Source organism: Sinocyclocheilus grahami, unplaced genomic scaffold (genome assembly GCF_001515645.1).
Source record: "Sinocyclocheilus grahami isolate Dianchi unplaced genomic scaffold, SAMN03320097.WGS_v1.1 scaffold218.1, whole genome shotgun sequence".
Taxonomy (NCBI): domain Eukaryota; kingdom Metazoa; phylum Chordata; class Actinopteri; order Cypriniformes; family Cyprinidae; genus Sinocyclocheilus; species Sinocyclocheilus grahami.
The window spans coordinates 985958-1006936 of NW_015505397.1; the positions used below are offsets into that span (position 1 = coordinate 985958).

The following is a 20979-nucleotide window of genomic DNA, read 5'->3' on the forward strand; positions in this document are numbered from 1 at the left end:
ATCAAAAAGTTAATCAAAGTTGTCCTAAGACAAGAACGCATTTTGGTTTTAGGTTTATAGGACAACTTTGATTAAAGGTCTTGAGCCACATTTCAAATGTTGACTACTGTATGTACAGTATACACTATTTTTTTTAATGTTTCATGTAAAATTATAAAAGGTTTTCCTACCAGCTTTATAAATGAAACAGTTTGCATATTCTCTGGAAACCAGAAACTGTCTTGCCAAAGCATTAAAAGAGTAATTTTTTTTTTTTTAAATATGTGTGTAAATATGTGCATGTCTATATACTGTCTATATTTTTGTGGGTATGTGTGTATATACACAGGTATAAGTGTATATCATATCTATCTATTGACATTTTGTAAGATTCATCCTTGTACAGCTGTGCTATTCTGAATAAATTCAAACTTTTACAACTGAACCACACACACACACATACAAAAACACTAATAATTTGAGAACCTTTTATTTGAAATGTCAGTGTTCAGGAAAAGAAAACAAAAAACAGCAATATAAATATTAGCATACAAAATGTGAGTAGCACATAGGAGCCAGGAATCAAAGCGTCTTATCGGAGATGTTACAGCAAGATTACAGCATCAGCAGACACACACACACAGATAATAGATCTATTCAGATTCTTCATATAGACATTAAGAAGCATTCTCACATGTAAGCATGACAGAGCGCACAAGATTAATAATAGAGGATTTTAGATCTATTTGCCCTCTATTTTGTGTCTTCATGGAAAAGTGTGACAGGAAAAGAGGATGATTAACACAAAAATATATGCATAACTTCACAACTTCTAGGCTAAGAGTGTGTCACTATTTATTTTCATAGGTAAAAGTTAAACTCTTTATTTACAGGTGCGTTAGTCGGCCTTCATAGTACTAAAGAACTACATTGGTAACAGAGTGTCAAAAGTGTTTATTTTCTTCTTTTTCTCCATTTTTATATTTTTTCCCTGTAAAATAAAAGGACATTCCAGTAGTAAGCCATTCCTCTTGAGCTGATTATCTGAAAAGGTTTCATGTGTTTTTAAGGACAAATTTCTATTTACAAAGTAACATCATGCCAATGGTACGAGAACTGCTGTATTCAGAAGCAAAGTGAACCGGTACCAGCATTTGGACAGAATCTTTGCATTACAAGTATTTTCCAAAACCAGCTTTCCAAAGTTCTAATAACTAACTCATTAACGACAGTTAGCGTGCTTGTTGTACATTCAATGATTGCAAGTTGTCTCCTAAAACAGCATCAATCCTAACTGGTATTGAATTTTAACTGTATTCATATTCCATTGAGCTTGTTGCACATGGTCAAAAGAAAGAACAGCCTTAGCATTAGGAAACTGCTGCCTAGATCAGCAACTCACAAAGTCAGGAGGTTTTGTCACCATCAAAACTACAGATACTCACTTAAAGTAACCCATCTAATTACAACCAGCACTGATAAAGAGCTTCAACACTTCAGGATAACCTGGAAATACTGAATACTAAGGGCGATATGCCACTGCGGGCACTTGTGAACTTGTAACTGGTTTCACAATGCCCCCATTATGGCTTGGCCATCACTAATGCTCCATAAACATTCAGTTAACACAAAAAATCAACAACAACCAAACTCTGGCTCAGTGATACACAGGGGGATCCATTCTTGAAAAGCAAATTCAAATCATCATAAAAGCGGATGGTTTAACTGCCCAACTCCTCCTCCGTGAGAAAGTTGTAGATGGGTGTTCATAGATGTCAGGTGATATGGAGATTATCTATAGCGCAAAAAAACAGCATGCAGCAATAAACACCTGACTTGCATCTACGTCAACACTTCTCCTAAAATGATCAATAAAACAAGTCCATAGTGGTATTTTAGCAAACAATAACAAAAAAGTAAAGTAATAATCATGATGCATTTTACAAGCATTACAACATCCACAGCAACACTGTGTCTTTGTATAAACAAGAACGTGAATATTACAAGAATACAATTCCTCTTTTTGTCCAGATGTCAGTTTAACATGTTCACGGTAAAGTACTGTTGTAAATACATTACTGGCTTGATATACGCAGGAGTATAGTGTCACTTAGAAGTTGCATAAACTTTGCAAACGTGAGAATGAAAAACTAAATTCTCTCCAAAATGTCCAAATTAATCAGGAAACAAATTTACAGTACTTAGGCTTAAGTAAAACAAATACATGTGTGAAATAGACAAAGTGGTTAGAAGTGGGTTTACATTGACACACTTTTTTTTACCCTAATATTTTTCCTCTAAATAGTTGCAGATTTCCAGCAAACCTCAGAACAGCACAGAAATGGAGTCGCCTCCCTAAACCTCATATCTACCTATGGCTCTCTACTTCTTCTCCTTCTTGGTAGATTTCTTCTTGCTGGCGGGCGTCTGGGCAGCGTTGGGCGGCTCAGGTTGGGCAGCAGCAGCAGCTATGGCGGCCTGTGGAGGTGGCAGGGCCTGTTGGGGTTGCTGCTGGTTGGAGGTCAGGGTGGCGGTGCTGCCAGGGATGTAGACGTTCTGCCGGTAATCAGGGACGTGCTGCAGGGTGAACTGAGGGTTGTAGCGGGTGCTCAGACCCATGGTGCCCGGAGCCAGAGTGTTGGTCGCCTCGCTGACCTCTGCAGAGAGAAGAGCGTTTTCTGTTAGGTGATTTGGGGAGGATTTCACACAGCTCCTGAACTCTTTTTGAAATAATTTGTTTAAATATGTTATGGTAAGAGGTAATAAAACAGTCACCAAAAAAGTGCCGCTTTGCATGAAAGCTTTTGCGAAATGAATAAACTATCACGGCAAAAAATTATTTTCATATTTTATCATACAAAATCAAGTAAAGATATCTAAACATTCTTAAATCAAGATAAATTTATTTGGGAAGCAAAATAAATTACAATATTAAGGTTTGTGTTCTGAAAAATGTATCAAAATGTGTTTATGCTTAAAATTAGGAATATTACCTGACAGTGGGTTCATAAAAAATAAACAATTTAAACACTGAAAAAAAAGAGGTTTTCTTTTTTGTCTTGTTTCCCAGTAAAAAATATAAAACATACTTAAATCAAGATATACATTTACATAATTGTTTTGGACTTAAAATGACAAGATATCAAGTCCCAGTAAATAAAAAAGGCTATGCAACAAAGCCAATTCTACAGGTTTTCAACCTAGAAAAAAGAACAATGACAAATTCAAACAAAGTGAGTGCTAATGGAAAACTGCTGAATGGCTGATCTCAGAACAGCACTGGACAGAACAGTGAAAACATGGACTCTCTCCAATGGGAACCAAATAACTCAATAACGCCTGTCTCAGTCTTTGCTGAAATATAAAATTATTCCACTTATTTCTCATGTGTCTGTGTGAATGTGGATCTGGTCAAAACAATCAGTTCTAATCTTTTACACAGTTCAAAAGTTTGGGGTCAGTAAGATTTTTTTTTTTTTACTTTTATTCAGCAAGAATGTATTAAATTGCTCAAAAGTGACAGAACAGACACTTATGATATTATAAAAAAATCTACATGATGTTCTTTTTCTGTTCTTTTGAACTTTCTTTTCATCAAAGAACCCTGAAAAAAAATCTATCACTGTTTTCATAAAAATATTAGGATATTAGGCACCACTTTATATATTAACTCTTTTTAAAATCAGAAATGTTTCTTAAGCAGCAAATCAGCATATTAGAATGATTTCTGAAGGATCGTGTGACACTGAAGACTGGAGTAATGATGCTGAAAATTCAGCTTTGAACACAGGAATTACATTTTAACATATATTCTCATAGAAAACAGTTAATTATATTGTAAAAATATTTCACAATATTACTGTTTTTTAATCAAATAAATACAGCATTGGTGAGCATTAATGACTAATGACAGTCAAAAAAACTAAACAAATTAAAAATTAATAATAAATAAAATAATAATAATATCTTACCAACCCCAAACATTTGTAGTGCATGTGTTTTACAGGCAAAATTATAATTTAGTGTTAGTCTGTAGTCATGATTAGCTTTATGTAACAGCATAATCCATCTAAATGATGAGAAAATACCACAGCAACTAAGTAAATGTGTGATGAGTCACTTTCTTTTTATTCCTGCTCAGTCGCAGCAGTATTGAAAATAAAGGGAAACATGAGAGAGCCTTACGTCATGTGTGTCAAAAGCTTTGATGTGCTTTGTATAGACACGGGCCACTGAACTCTGTGTGTGTGTGTGTGTGTGTGTTCCCACGTGGACATCTGTGACTGTGCATGTGCTCATTCTACATAATTGTCCATGATGCATGCAAGACAAACATATATGCAAAAATTCATCTGATTATGATGTAAATTATTAATCAGATAGCAATGCAATGAAGTCAACACTCTGTTCTGTATGTTTCTCATGTTTTCAACAATACATATGCACAGTGATGACACCATTAAAGAGCAAGTGAGAGATTCTCACCATTAGCAGCAGCCATCAGCACCTGGAGCTGCTCAGCCTCGGTTGGGGGGTTGGGCCAGGGCCCTGTTCCCATGGCAACCTCAGGAGTGGCGGCAGCTCTGCAGAGAGGAAAAGGAAATAGAGTCAGCAAAACAGAGGCCGTTCTGTACTGCTTCTATCAGCAACAGCTGCAGTGAGTGTGTGAGGTGCTTTGTGCCCTAATTTCTCACACACACACGCACACACACACACACACACACACACACACATTTGCCCTCTATTTTGTGTCTTCATGGAAAAGTGTGACAGGAAAAGAGGATGATTAACACAAAAATATATGCATAACTTCACAACTTCTAGGCTAAGAGTGTGTCACTATTTATTTTCATAGGTAAAAGTTAAACTCTTTATTTACAGGTGCGTTAGTCGGCCTTCATAGTACTAAAGAACTACATTGGTAACAGAGTGTCAAAAGTGTTTATTTTCTTCTTTTTCTCCATTTTTATATTTTTTCCCTGTAAAATAAAAGGACATTCCAGTAGTAAGCCATTCCTCTTGAGCTGATTATCTGAAAAGGTTTCATGTGTTTTTACCAGCATTTGGACAGAATCTTTGCATTACAAGTATTTTCCAAAACCAGCTTTCCAAAGTTCTAATAACTAACTCATTAACGACAGTTAGCGTGCTTGTTGTACATTCAATGATTGCAAGTTGTCTCCTAAAACAGCATCAATCCTAACTGGTATTGAATTTTAACTGTATTCATATTCCATTGAGCTTGTTGCACATGGTCAAAAGAAAGAACAGCCTTAGCATTAGGAAACTGCTGCCTAGATCAGCAACTCACAAAGTCAGGAGGTTTTGTCACCATCAAAACTACAGATACTCACTTAAAGTAACCCATCTAATTACAACCAGCACTGATAAAGAGCTTCAACACTTCAGGATAACCTGGAAATACTGAATACTAAGGGCGATATGCCACTGCGGGCACTTGTGAACTTGTAACTGGTTTCACAATGCCCCCATTATGGCTTGGCCATCACTAATGCTCCATAAACATTCAGTTAACACAAAAAATCAACAACAACCAAACTCTGGCTCAGTGATACACAGGGGGATCCATTCTTGAAAAGCAAATTCAAATCATCATAAAAGCGGATGGTTTAACTGCCCAACTCCTCCTCCGTGAGAAAGTTGTAGATGGGTGTTCATAGATGTCAGGTGATATGGAGATTATCTATAGCGCAAAAAAACAGCATGCAGCAATAAACACCTGACTTGCATCTACGTCAACACTTCTCCTAAAATGATCAATAAAACAAGTCCATAGTGGTATTTTAGCAAACAATAACAAAAAAGTAAAGTAATAATCATGATGCATTTTACAAGCATTACAACATCCACAGCAACACTGTGTCTTTGTATAAACAAGAACGTGAATATTACAAGAATACAATTCCTCTTTTTGTCCAGATGTCAGTTTAACATGTTCACGGTAAAGTACTGTTGTAAATACATTACTGGCTTGATATACGCAGGAGTATAGTGTCACTTAGAAGTTGCATAAACTTTGCAAACGTGAGAATGAAAAACTAAATTCTCTCCAAAATGTCCAAATTAATCAGGAAACAAATTTACAGTACTTAGGCTTAAGTAAAACAAATACATGTGTGAAATAGACAAAGTGGTTAGAAGTGGGTTTACATTGACACACTTTTTTTTACCCTAATATTTTTCCTCTAAATAGTTGCAGATTTCCAGCAAACCTCAGAACAGCACAGAAATGGAGTCGCCTCCCTAAACCTCATATCTACCTATGGCTCTCTACTTCTTCTCCTTCTTGGTAGATTTCTTCTTGCTGGCGGGCGTCTGGGCAGCGTTGGGCGGCTCAGGTTGGGCAGCAGCAGCAGCTATGGCGGCCTGTGGAGGTGGCAGGGCCTGTTGGGGTTGCTGCTGGTTGGAGGTCAGGGTGGCGGTGCTGCCAGGGATGTAGACGTTCTGCCGGTAATCAGGGACGTGCTGCAGGGTGAACTGAGGGTTGTAGCGGGTGCTCAGACCCATGGTGCCCGGAGCCAGAGTGTTGGTCGCCTCGCTGACCTCTGCAGAGAGAAGAGCGTTTTCTGTTAGGTGATTTGGGGAGGATTTCACACAGCTCCTGAACTCTTTTTGAAATAATTTGTTTAAATATGTTATGGTAAGAGGTAATAAAACAGTCACCAAAAAAGTGCCGCTTTGCATGAAAGCTTTTGCGAAATGAATAAACTATCACGGCAAAAAATTATTTTCATATTTTATCATACAAAATCAAGTAAAGATATCTAAACATTCTTAAATCAAGATAAATTTATTTGGGAAGCAAAATAAATTACAATATTAAGGTTTGTGTTCTGAAAAATGTATCAAAATGTGTTTATGCTTAAAATTAGGAATATTACCTGACAGTGGGTTCATAAAAAATAAACAATTTAAACACTGAAAAAAAAGAGGTTTTCTTTTTTGTCTTGTTTCCCAGTAAAAAATATAAAACATACTTAAATCAAGATATACATTTACATAATTGTTTTGGACTTAAAATGACAAGATATCAAGTCCCAGTAAATAAAAAAGGCTATGCAACAAAGCCAATTCTACAGGTTTTCAACCTAGAAAAAAGAACAATGACAAATTCAAACAAAGTGAGTGCTAATGGAAAACTGCTGAATGGCTGATCTCAGAACAGCACTGGACAGAACAGTGAAAACATGGACTCTCTCCAATGGGAACCAAATAACTCAATAACGCCTGTCTCAGTCTTTGCTGAAATATAAAATTATTCCACTTATTTCTCATGTGTCTGTGTGAATGTGGATCTGGTCAAAACAATCAGTTCTAATCTTTTACACAGTTCAAAAGTTTGGGGTCAGTAAGATTTTTTTTTTTTTACTTTTATTCAGCAAGAATGTATTAAATTGCTCAAAAGTGACAGAACAGACACTTATGATATTATAAAAAAATCTACATGATGTTCTTTTTCTGTTCTTTTGAACTTTCTTTTCATCAAAGAACCCTGAAAAAAAATCTATCACTGTTTTCATAAAAATATTAGGATATTAGGCACCACTTTATATATTAACTCTTTTTAAAATCAGAAATGTTTCTTAAGCAGCAAATCAGCATATTAGAATGATTTCTGAAGGATCGTGTGACACTGAAGACTGGAGTAATGATGCTGAAAATTCAGCTTTGAACACAGGAATTACATTTTAACATATATTCTCATAGAAAACAGTTAATTATATTGTAAAAATATTTCACAATATTACTGTTTTTTAATCAAATAAATACAGCATTGGTGAGCATTAATGACTAATGACAGTCAAAAAAACAAAACAAATTAAAAATTAATAATAAATAAAATAATAATATCTTACCAACCCCAAACATTTGTAGTGCATGTGTTTTACAGGCAAAATTATAATTTAGTGTTAGTCTGTAGTCATGATTAGCTTTATGTAACAGCAGAATCCATCTAAATGATGAGAAAATACCACAGCAACTAAGTAAATGTGTGATGAGTCACTTTCTTTTTATTCCTGCTCAGTCGCAGCAGTATTGAAAATAAAGGGAAACATGAGAGAGCCTTACGTCATGTGTGTCAAAAGCTTTGATGTGCTTTGTATAGACACGGGCCACTGAACTCTGTGTGTGTGTGTGTGTGTGTGTTCCCACGTGGACATCTGTGACTGTGCATGTGCTCATTCTACATAATTGTCCATGATGCATGCAAGACAAACATATATGCAAAAATTCATCTGATTATGATGTAAATTATTAATCAGATAGCAATGCAATGAAGTCAACACTCTGTTCTGTATGTTTCTCATGTTTTCAACAATACATATGCACAGTGATGACACCATTAAAGAGCAAGTGAGAGATTCTCACCATTAGCAGCAGCCATCAGCACCTGGAGCTGCTCAGCCTCGGTTGGGGGGTTGGGCCAGGGCCCTGTTCCCATGGCAACCTCAGGAGTGGCGGCAGCTCTGCAGAGAGGAAAAGGAAATAGAGTCAGCAAAACAGAGGCCGTTCTGTACTGCTTCTATCAGCAACAGCTGCAGTGAGTGTGTGAGGCGCTTTGTGCCCTAATTTCTCACACACACACGCACACACACACACACACACACACACACACACACACAATCCTCCATGTTTAACAACACCAAGTTGGAAAATGAAAACGACCGGAGACAGCACATGCACACAAAACCACTGAACATTTCCATGTGCGGCAACTTGATCATCAAAGGCTTGTTTAAAAACTCTGCAATTTGCATCCACAGTGAACAAAAGCTCTGATCGCACTAAAATTCACCTCATTACACGCAAAGCTTGCTTTGCTGTCGGTAACCAGGAAAAGCAACAAATACTCTTCCAATTTACCTCCATTAATTCCCCACTAACAGGAGTTTTGTTTTGAAGGTTAGAGCTCCACAAACAAGACATAATGTGTTAATTAAAAACACTACATGAGCAAAGGACAAATCGCTGTTCCTCATAAAAACATCCCGGATGTCTTTTCCCTGCGTGTGGGAAGAATAATGGAGATTCCTCATCCTGTTCCCAGTAACATCAGGAAACACGCTACTGTTCAAAAAACTTTTTTATAAATGTTTTTGGAAGAAGTCTCAAGGCTGCATTTATTAGATAAAAAAATACAGTAAAAACTGTAATAACAAGAAATATTATTCAAATTAAAAATAGCTGTTAGCTATTTGAATATATTATAAAATGTAATTTATTCCTGTGATACAATTCCTGCATCATTATTCCAGTCTACAGTGTCACACGATCCTTCAGAAATCATTCTAATATGCTGATTTGCTGCTCAAGAAACATTTCTTGTTATTAATTTTAAAAAGAGTTAATAAATAGTGCTGCTTAATATTTTTGTGGAAACAGTGATACATTTATTTTTTCAGGATTCTTTGATGAATAGAAAGCTCAAAAGAACAGAACAAGAACATCAAGTAGATTTTTGTCTTTACTTTCACTTTTGATCAATTTAATGCCATCTTGCTGAATCAAAGTATTGATTTCTTTAAAAAAAAATTTTTTTATAATCTTACTGACCCCAAACTTTTGAACATATTTGCTCAACATTTGAGCATATGAAAGATCAAGAATCTTAAGTGTGGGAATACTTGGAAAATCTAGATCAGTGCCATTAACCAAAGTGAAAATCATTTTTAAATTATTATTTTAAAATTAATTAAAATTATTATGATGCAAAGCAGGCTTTTTATAAAATCATTAAAAAATGCGTAGGATCTTGGTAAAATGCATAATGCTTAATAATTACTATTATTAATAATAAACACAAACAATAAATAAAACACCAAGCTAAATAATGATCTTGTTACTGCAGGCTGTTTACTGTTCTGAAGGCTTTTGTTTGGTTAAACTCAAATGAAAAAAATGGGTCATAACAAACAGGACAAAACCACCGAACCCACCATCTGTATGGACAAAATTCAAATAAGTATGAATGACTAACAAGTATCTCTAGCACAGAGAGAGAATGAGATGCTAATGCTAAAAGCCATCTGTCTCTGTCGGGGTCTCACTTCCTATCTTATATGAGCCCAGCAGCTGTAAAACCGTCTATCACCACAGACACCAGACAATCAACCGCAGCGGCACAGCACAACATCTGCATACAAGGCATGACCGCAGGACAGGTGGGAGAGGAGGACGAAAACAGACTCAAAGACAGGAAAAGAAGAGGACATTGGGAAAGAAAGAAAGAAAGACAGGAAGAAAGAAAGAATAGATAAACCATGAAGAACAAAAACTGGAATTTAAGCACGTGAAGGAAAAAGTGACAGAAAGGGTAAAAGAATGAAGGGCAGAAAGACATTTGAGGAGGGAAAGACACTGTTTTTGCCAAGCATTTCAAAAGAGATGAACTCGCAGTGCCAAGATGAGGGAAAAACAGGGTGATGTTGTTTTAGAGCAAACAACCCTAATGAGAACCAGAGCTGATCTGAAATCAGTGATTTACTCCAGTTCAGATCCTTAACCACTTTAAACATAGGTCAATGAAAAAACAGGTTAACTCGCCATATCCTGGCACAACACTTCAGGACGACAGACAGCAGTTCCTGTTTATAAGCATGAAGATAAAATGCCTAATTTCACCACAATCGTCGTCTCATCACACTTGCAGGAAATCAGACTTCCTGTGGTCAGCATTATCACATCCTGTGGTCAGATAATCACTTCCTGTGGACCAGATTGTGTGGGTTGTCAAAAACCACGAGTTATGGTCCAAGATGTCATCGTTTGTAGCTATTAATTCATAAAACCCCTTACAAATGTTCACATAAAGGAAATTAAGTCATTATTTGTTGTGCAATTCCCTTCATGGATCCAAAACCGTGGGATGCACTGCAACAAGGCCGGAGCTACTAATGTGCACAACTCTACACACTGTTTTCTATTCTATTCTATGAGCCCCAGCATCACTATTGGACACTAATGCAGCACCAGTAGTTTCAGATGACGAACCTGACCCAGGGAGAAACCTACAGGAACGAGCAGGGGCTCTAGCTATACTTCAATACCTCAGCCTGCTCGGCGGCATCCATCTTACATGTGTAGAGTGGAGCTTGAAGGAACTGAAAAAAATATTGATATTAACTATGGTAGTTTGGAAGAAACTAAGGTAAATAAGTCTAAAACTGAAGCACTGTGTTATTTTAGTATCATTGAGATACTATTATAGTTTTATAGTTTCAAATGAAAATGAGAAATGCCTTGGTAACTTGGAAAGTTCTTTTAATGTTTTATTTTATTATATTATTACAAGTGATTTTTAAAATAGCTTTAGTTAACTATACACTGAAACTTTTAAACAATTTTAACTAAAAAATGACAAGAAAATTCCCAAAAATGACAAGTAAATTTATAAAAAATGACAAGTGATTAAACATGACATTTTAAAGCAGAAAGACTGAAATGGTATTTTCTTGTAAAACATACTCCAATTTTCATTTTATTTATAACTTAAAATTATTTTACAGTGTAATATCCCTGCTAACAACACACAGATCTTCAGGCCTGCTGCTATATATGTAGCGCTGCCAATTTAAACTAAACAAAAAGATTTAATTTCTCCCAAATGGCTTCTTTCAAACTGGGTCTTGTCAGCCTGGAATGTGTTGTGTAACGTCTGTTATGGAAACCAGTGCACCATGAACACTGGCACACGAGAGAATCTGGACCCTATTGGCTGTCTGTGACCGACCCCTCCCCCTAAAGAGCATCTGATTGGATAATTTGTTGTCAATCACACTGAAAGTGTCAAAGCTCTTTGGAATCTTAATAGTTCCAATCAGTTTCAGCACAATGCATGACTATAACAGGCATTAGCATGGCAATAAACCTCACTGTCCCCCTCTTTTACTCTTTCTGGCCTCTCTCTCTTTCTCTTGGCAGATTGAAGTGTTGGGGGTGGAGGGGAAAGTGCATGAAAAACAGCAGCCATTTTGTTAAGAGAAGAAAATTAATATTCAGCACAGCTACTTTTTTTCTCTTCTTGTTTCTCTCTTTCTCTTTGGGTATCTTTGGAATTGCACTCTACATGTCATATATATGCAATAAGCAGTCTGTGCACACAATACTAGCTTGAACACAGCCTGTATTTTTTATACACAAGCAAATCTGCATACATTACTTAAATCTTACTCTATACACACACACACACATACAATATACAGTATACATATGTGTGTGTGTGCTAACCATTTATTCAATGCAAATGTTTCTGCTTTCAAAAGAGGTGACTTTCTACCTTTGCATATTGCAAATCTTAGTGAACGTGTGTGTGCTACTCACCCGCTGGGCCCGGGCCTCTGGTTCTGGGTGAAACGCCAGTCAGCGCTGGGTGGTTTTTGCTGTAACGAGACAAAAGGAAAGCATGAGTAATGACATATAAAAAGAAAAGTACAGTACCATTCATTTGTGAGTCTATTTGTGTGACCTCGCTATTGCCACGGGGACAGAGAAATTATGTAAGTGTATCCGTATCCTGTATACGGTGACGGCCGTCAGTGTGACCTTGAGGACGCAGCATGTGACCAAACCACGAGAACGAGAGACTTGTTTACTTTATTACATAATGCCAAAGGAAACATGAATACGATAAAGTCTAAATGAATGTCAGAAGCAGCTTTGACAAATTACTTCTAAAGAGGTTTCATTTAAAATAGATGGGTGCTCAATAAGTTACGGATATTCACACACACACACACACACACACACACACACACACACACATACAGAGCAATTAATAATGATAGCGCATCTGAAGCGTGGTTGGGATGAACAGGAATTCAAGCGTTTCAGTCTGAACACACACACACACACACACACACACACAACACACTCTCAGAGAGAGTCCAGGATTGTTCCAGTGAACGAGAAACAAGCTCTGTGACTAATTGGGCCAAAGACAGAAAGACCATTGTGATTACATCCTCAGGACAGCAAACACTCACACACACTGCATATTATCTCTTTAAAATGTCACAAACCCTAAAATGAAATAAAGAAAAAAAGAAGGGAAAAAAACATGATAAAAGCCTTTTGTAAATAGTTATACAAATAACACCTTTTGCCAATTGTAAATCTAATCTCTTAATCTCTTAAAAATAGCATCTGGGTCACACGCATAAAAAAAACTTATTTTGGGGACAAATGGGAAAAAAGAAGAAAAATACAGTTTCTTTTCCCCAATTTAGACTACTTTTGGGGATAATTCTGATCACAAAGTATAGCCAGGTAAACCAATAAACACAATAATTAAACGCTATAACAACAAGACTAACCTAAACCAAACTGTATGTGAAAATACAAAACAAAGTCTACAAATGTGAAAACCTATTTAGATGACGTCTGTGAACTGTTTTTTTTTACTAAGTATAGCCAGATAGCCAAGGAAACCCATAAACACATGATCCTAAACCTCACAAACAGAGCACAGGTGACTCTGACCCCAACACAAACACGCCTTACTCTGCACACAGAACATTATACACTAAACCACATCAGATTAATCAGAACAATCACAACATTAGTCACATCCAGGGTCAGAGTCTTTCAGACAGTAATGATTCCTGCATATCCTCATGTGTACAAAACACTAATTTGGCTAGGACACAAAGAGTTCAGAGCGAGTGAGCATGAAGCATGGTTACACTTGCCTGCAGGAATGTCAGAAAATAAAGCCAAATCTTCCATAATGAGATCTTTCTCATGACTATATACTGTATACCATCTACTGTTTTTGCAATGTGAAACAATTAACATTTCAAACAGTACTGTTACATTTTTGCCATTAGACTTAACTATGTTCCATTTTTTATTCAAGATTCACCATCGCCACGGTGATCAGAACGATGTCACACGACTTGACCTTGCCACATTAACTCAAGGTCACAGTTGCAGGTGGGAAGTGTCCCCTCAGATAATTCTATTTACATACTGAATAGTTATACAAATAACACACAATAGATGTGTCATGCTCCCAAACACACACACACACACACACACACACACACACACACACACACACACACCGGATACAGTTTGTAAATGTTTGTAAGACTGTAGGTCAGTGGTCTTCACTATTTTTTTACATGGGAGCCGCACTGATAGGGCAAAGTCAATCAGAGAGCCACGTTTACCGTGAAGTATCAAAAGTTACATCTAGTCATAAATAGCATGTCTTTTTATCAATCTGTCATCCCTCATATGCAATGCAATGCAATGGAATACAAAAGGGGCTATCATTCTTTATCATTTACCATTCAAATTTGTAACTGAGACAAGATGATAAAAAAAAAAATGCAGGATTACCTTAATGTTGGAAAGACCTTAAGTTCTTTTATTTTTTTATACTAGCCCATCGTGTATCTAACCATCCAAGTGCACATTCGGCGTTAAGAGCTATTAAGATTAAAACTGGCAACTCCGCAGTGAGTCAGTGTCATGGACGTAGGACAGAGCAAGTGTAAATATATTTTGTAGTATATATTTACATCTTGTAATGCCGCTGTTTTGGGTATTTTGAAAAAATATATAAATTATTTGTAATGAGCACACTGTCTGACCGTGTCTACACTTGTTGACACTACACTACAGTTGCAAATCATCTGAACATAGTGTTAGTACAGTTCGTCATAAATAGAACGAGGCATCAGTTTACTGATGGGGATCGTGTCGCATCGCTCTGCGCCGCATCCAGTGTAGACAACATCACTGGGTTCTATTGTCTTTTGTCGGATCGCGCCACTCGCATCTGGTGTTGACATGGTGTGAGTTTTTTTAATGGGTTCTGTTATAGCCCTGCTTGTTTTTAATGTTTTTATGAAATATCTGTATTGACTGCATGATCATATCATCGTATTATTTACTGCCATGCGAGCCACAAAGTAAAGCTTGGCGAGCCACGCAATGAGTAACAGTGCTGTAGGTTGTTTTTTGGCGGCTGTGCTTGTGCCTTGTGTGTCTTGCTCATTTCGTAGGGCACAACATCTCTCTCACTTGGCAGCATGCCTCTGTTTGAGGTGCAGCAGTAAATTGGTCGTACTGCTACCTTTGCTAGCAACAGACTTCAAACACACTTTGGGTGTTGTTTGTTCTGTGTCTGACGCCGCAAAACCGAACCAATTCTAAATTACGGATGACACTACTGTGCCTTTCTTGGGAACGAGTTCTTCCCTGCTTGCTGCCATGTTGTTTGTGTATCTCTATGGCAAACGCGTGGGGGGAGGGCTGAGTCCATTCGGAACTACGGGAGCCCAGAGGGGAGCGTCGGCAGATGCTAAAAAGAATGTTGTTATTATTATTATTATTTTATTTTACATTTTTTTGCATTATAATAATGAGAACTGAAAGTTGTGCTTTAATTGTAATGAACATTTCTAAAATTTGAATTAAAAAAAGGTAAAGATAAAGAATTATGACAATTTAGGAACATTTGACATTTTTACAAATTCAAATTACTGCAACTTGAAATTAAGTTGAGTCATTATTCTCATTAGATTCTTATTCAATATTTTAAATAATAAAAAAAACAATTTTACTGCATGCATTAAGCGTTGCAGTCATGAAAATGAGATAGACTGTGCGCAGTTGTCATGAAAAGGCAAGAAATTCTAATTTCTGAAATTCTAAAAGCTTTTTAAAGCACAATATGATCTAGACATTTTTTGACAGATTATGTGAGATTCACTCTTAAAACGTTGGAAAGAAAGATGGTAAAAGGGAAGTGAAAGTCAAAAGATGTTTTTGATGGTGAAAAAGAAAAGGTAAGAAACCATTAAGAGTAACTAATGCAAGATTATCAAAATCATTCTTATAGGTCCAGAATCTGCTATGGACCAAGAGAACCACACACACACACACACACACACACACACACAGAGAGAGAGAGCACGTGTCATGACAGCAGAGCCAGATGGCAGCCCAGCGACCCGAGAGACAGAACGACTCTCAAGAGACTTAGAGATGGGACATTAGGTCCCGAACGGAGAGAATGGGTGAAAGAAAGAGGAAAATCTCCATTTCTCAGGCTCATCCCCTACAGACATAAACACAGGAGATTACAGAGGAATTCAGTTTCGACAAACAGCAAACTCATATAACACTTGACCAAAACTCTAGAAATAACTGCTTTGCATGCCACAGAAACACAGGAGGAACTTGCAATAAGAAACTGACAAATCATACACAAGAGTTCATGCAAATGAGAATTGTCTCACAGTTACAATGGAGATTTACTATGGGATATCCCAGATGTGACACACAGAGTATGTCATATGACTCAGACGTGTGGAGTCAATAATATGAGTTCAGCACAACAGGAAGTCAGGGGTCAGTGCATGACCTCTGGAATCCTGTTATTCCGCCACCTCTTTCTTCCACTACCTACTTCTTATTTATCTCTCTCTCCATCCGTCATATTCCCGCCTTTTCCTTCCCCCACCTAAATCCTCATTTTTGTCTGTCGGTCAGTTCCTTTTCCTGTCCATCTGTTATCCATGCCTCTTTCAACCTCACTTTAGAGTTTCTGATATGTGCACTCACAATGTCTGCTCCATATTTCTGTTCATATCTTCCATCTAAACCAGTGCACTGCAAAAAATTTTCCTTACTCTGTATTTTTGTCTTGTTTTCCAGTACAAAGACATTTGTTTACTTTTTACAATAAACTATTTTAGTGTCTCCACTTGATGTTCAATGTCAAATCTGGGTCCTGAGGCAAAAACAGTTGAGAACCACTAATCTAAATGTTTTTTCTCTCTGACAACCATGTTTCCAAATCTAAAATATTTCCTTAGTGTGTCTTAATTTTCTCCTCCCTTCTTGTCTGACACCATCCAGACTCTGCTAAATGCTTTTCATTTGTTCTTAATATATCTGCACCCTTTTCCTTTGTGATCCCACATCTTCTTCCTCTGTTCTTTCTCCTTTTTCCTGTTTAGTCACAGGACTCACACCCTGCCAGTCTGTTGCAGCTTTTGGAAGCCAGTTACTAAATCATAAAAACGGCACTATGACGTACACTTGAAGCATATTTAACAAATTACCCAGCTGCTTCATATAAAACAAAACTATGCTCATAAAACAAAGAATCTCAGAGAAAACACAAAATAGGCTTCAACATGAATAATAACCAGCTCTGAGGTTGAAACATTACCTGATATATTTTTTCCACCTACACTACTGCTCAAAAGTTTGGATTAACTACATTTTTAAAATGTTTTTGAGAGATATTTCTTCTGCTCACCAAGGCTGTTTTTATTTGATAAAAAAATGCAGTAAAAACAGTAATTGTGAAATATTATTATAATTTAAAAGAACTGTTTTGGGTAGTTAAGATTATATATATATATATATATATATATATACTTTTATTCAGCAAGGATGTATTAAATTGATCAAAATTGCAATAAAGACATTTATAATGTTGTAAAACATTCATATTGCAAATAAATACTATTCGTTTGAGGTTTCTTTTCATCAAAGAATCCTGAAAAAAATTAATAAATCAATTTCCCAAAAAATATTTAGCAGCAGCAAAAAAAACAACAACACTGATAATAATGATTATTAATATTTGAGCACCAAATATTATGTTATGTAGTTTTCATCAAATAAATGCAGCCTTGGCAAGCTAAAAAAAAGACTTCTTTCAACAACATAAAAAAATGATTCTCTTATCCAAACTTTTGAGTGTCAGTGAAAGAAAGAAACCATTAGTGACTCAACAGTGAAGAATCTGATTGGCTGTGGGGATGAGTATGCTCTCACCTCATTGGCTGAGTTCATTAAGTGCTTCCTAGTCAAAGTCATGTTTAATGTGTTGTTATGACTCAACATGGGAGTTTTGACAAACACAAAATCACTCCTGCTGGAGAGCGTTGAGTAGCAGGGCCTGTAGGTCCTTGTGTGAGGTTCCTGAGGCCCTCCGACCACCTCCATATATCTAATGGGTCCATCAGTGTTTAGCTGGAGGTGAAGGTCCTTATGGGCTCTCTGCTGATAGGCATGCCTGGAACGGAAGCCCGTTCTGGAGTAGCAGCATGTCGAACCATCCTTGTGCCTGATGCACCGTACCAAGAGCACCGCCATGGTCAAGAGCGACACCAACGACACACAGCCCAATGAGATGATGAGGTACAGAGTGATGTCTGTCATTCCTGTCCCCTTGTGTGGCGTTATACGGAAGTCTGTAGATTTATCTGCGCTTTTTTCTTCTACGGTAACGGTAACCAAAACGCTAGTGGACAAAGCTGGCTGGCCGTTGTCTCGCACAACCACTATAAAGTTATAAGCTGGGTGGGTTTTACCACCCTGTTCGTCGTCCATGAGTTTTTGTGCGGTACGCAGTTCGCCCGTGTGCGGTTCGATGTGAAACAGCGATGAATCGTCCCCTGGAGCGATACTGTAGAAGAGCCAAGCATTGTGGCCGCTGTCGGGGTCAACGGCGACAATCTTGTTGACGCGATGGCCGACGGGGGCACCGTGCAGGACGGTCAGCTGGAGCCCTGCGTCTTCAGAGTGTGTTGGGTAAAGGATGATGGGTGGGTTGTCATTCTGGTCGACCACAAAAACATGCACGGTGACATTAGACGTCTGCGGTGGAGCTCCAGCATCGCGCACCTGCACTTCGATCTTGAACGCATTCATTTGCTCGTAATCCAAAGAGCGCATGGTGAAGATGTTCCCGTTCTCTGGGTTGATGTAGACGTATGAGGAAATGGGGCTGCCGTGGATGGTGGTCGGTAGGATGGAGTATGACAATCGGGCGTTGTCTCCAACGTCTGGATCTGACGATGAAATTGCTACTATCGGAGTACCAGGAGCATTATTTTCAGCTACATCCACTGAGTAGGAGTTCTGCGAGAACACTGGAGCATTATCATTAACATCTGATAAACGGACCACAAAAGTCTTCTGAGACGATAGTGGAGGCGAGCCAGAGTCAGTCGCAGTGACAACAACAGTGTACTCATCAATGACTTCTCTGTCTAGACGTCCGTCAGTCACAAGTGTGTAGTGTTCTCCAAAGGCTGACTTTAGTTTAAACGGAAGTACTTGGGATACTCTAAGTGTGACTTTTCCATTATCCCCAGAATCTAAGTCTTTTGCACTGATTAACGCAATAACAGTGCCGGTTTCAGCATCCTCCCGGATGGGGCTGGTTAGTGAGGTTAATGTCACCTCCGGAGTGTTATCGTTCACATCGATTATTTCCACTTTAATGTTGCATGAGCCCTCCATGGCGGGAGAGCCTCCGTCCCTGGCTTGTACTGTGATGTCATACACACTGGCTTCCTCATAATCCACATCCCCCACAACACGGATTTCCCCTGATTGAGAATCAACACTGAACATTTTAAGTGTTCTCTCTGGTGTGTATTTACTGAATAAGTAAGATATTTCCCCGTTTATCCCAGAGTCCACATCAGTGGCATTCAGTTTAGTCACAAGCGTTCCTGGAGGAGAGTTTTCCAAAAGACTAACCCTTTTTACCGGCTCATCAAACACCGGCGCGTTGTCATTCACGTCCAGAATCTTAATAAGTAGGAGGGTGGTCCCGGATTTCTCCGGCTGTCCTCCGTCCACGGCCGTGAGCGAGAGGCGAAACGCGGCCTGCGACTCCCGGTCCAGAGCCTTTTCCAGGACGAGCTCTGGAAACTTACTGCCGTCGCTTTTAGTCTCCACGTTTAAAACAAAATAGTCGCTGCTGGAAATGCTGTACGTGCGTAGGGAGTTAATGCCCACATCGGGATCGCGTGCGCTCTCCAGACGGAACCGCGTTCCCGGTGCGGCCGCCTCGGAAATCTCTAGTGATGAATTTACGTTTGGAAACTGCGGCGCGTTGTCGTTTACATCATCAATTTGAACAAGAATTCTGTGAATTTCTAAAGGGTTCTGAAGAAGAATTTGAAGGTGCAAAGAGCAAGTCGAACTTAAAGCGCAAATGCTCTCTCTATCGATAGTCTCTCTAATAACCAAGACACCGTTAGGATTTACCTCGAAATATTGCGCGTTAGATCCCGACACCACCTGTAAATTTCTTTCAGTAATCCTCATTGCGCTGAGACCCAAATCCCTCGCTATATTCCCAACGACAGACCCCGGTTTCTGTTCCTCCAGTACCGAATAACGGAGCTCACCGGACGCGATTGAGAGGTGCATGAGGGAGAGCGCGAGGCAGAGCACGGGCCACGAGCGTCTCCTCTCCATTATGTGCGATCCGGGGAGGGGAAAAGTATCAACTTTTTCGTATTATAGAATCCATATTCCAATTAAAGTGGCGCTACGATGTCGCGCGTAACGCAGTCCGATTCGCGCGGAGCGAAGGAAGAAGTTTAACATAATTAATGACGACTGTGAACCTTTCGGGAAATCACAAGAGAGGAAAAAAACAGTCCTCCATCCAGCTCTTCTCCAAAACTCCCTGAATTAGCAGCGCCTCCGCTGCGCAACAGGGCGGAGACTGAGTCACAAAGAGGTCCGTCCTATTGCACACACAGAGAGAGCGAGAGAGACACCCACACACTTCTCCTAGCGCTTGGAGAAACTTTCACAGCTCAGGTCGACCTGTTTCCAGCACACATGCCAGTGATCCCATGTGGTTTAAAATATTTTAGAGCCGAGATACAGAACATCAGAGACTCAAAGGAACGCTGCCAATTTGCGAACACGGCCACAGACCACAACACCATTGAAAACTTCTATTGACAACTCTGGCAATGTTGCAATTCAAGGTAAAAAAAATGCAATTATATATTTCATATCATTATAAAACACTGACGAGAAATGATACGAGGGCGACTGAATACATACAATATTCTATATTCAACATTAGACAAAACAATATTCTACATGTCAAAAGAGGATTACAATGACACGCCGCTAGACGGCGCAGTTTTCCCTCTTTGTTTTCGCATAACAATAAAAAGTGCTTTTATTGCACGA

At 38.3% G+C, this 20979-nt stretch overlaps 2 protein-coding genes and 1 long non-coding RNA gene across 4 annotated transcripts; 1 reads left to right on the forward strand and 2 right to left on the reverse strand.

The window, feature by feature from the left end:
• Positions 1-445: 445 nt before the first annotated feature.
• LOC107596357 (uncharacterized) lies at positions 446-5765 on the forward strand. The gene is made up of 2 exons (XR_001610353.1): positions 446-1031; positions 5020-5765. It is a non-coding gene; the product is annotated as an uncharacterized lncRNA (long non-coding RNA).
• Positions 949-4568, reverse strand: LOC107596355 (protocadherin gamma-B4-like). The gene is made up of 2 exons (XM_016287079.1): positions 4465-4568; positions 949-2636 (listed from the first exon to the last, which is right to left on the reverse strand). The coding sequence occupies exons 1-2, from the start codon at positions 4535-4537 to the stop codon at positions 2362-2364; spliced, it is 348 nt and encodes a 115-aa protein (XP_016142565.1). The 5' UTR covers positions 4538-4568; the 3' UTR covers positions 949-2361.
• LOC107596350 (protocadherin gamma-C5-like) lies at positions 4932-20479 on the reverse strand. 2 transcript variants are annotated; one of them, XM_016287074.1, is made up of 5 exons: positions 17803-20479; positions 12322-12380; positions 11049-11102; positions 8371-8468; positions 4932-6545 (listed from the first exon to the last, which is right to left on the reverse strand). In XM_016287074.1, exons 1-5 carry the CDS (start codon positions 20242-20244, stop codon positions 6271-6273), a joined length of 2928 nt encoding a protein of 975 aa, XP_016142560.1. In that variant the 5' UTR covers positions 20245-20479; the 3' UTR covers positions 4932-6270. The 2 variants fall into 2 exon arrangements, with proteins under 2 accessions (XP_016142560.1, XP_016142561.1); XM_016287075.1 differs by lacking the exon at positions 11049-11102.
• Between the last annotated feature and the right edge of the window lie 500 nt (positions 20480-20979).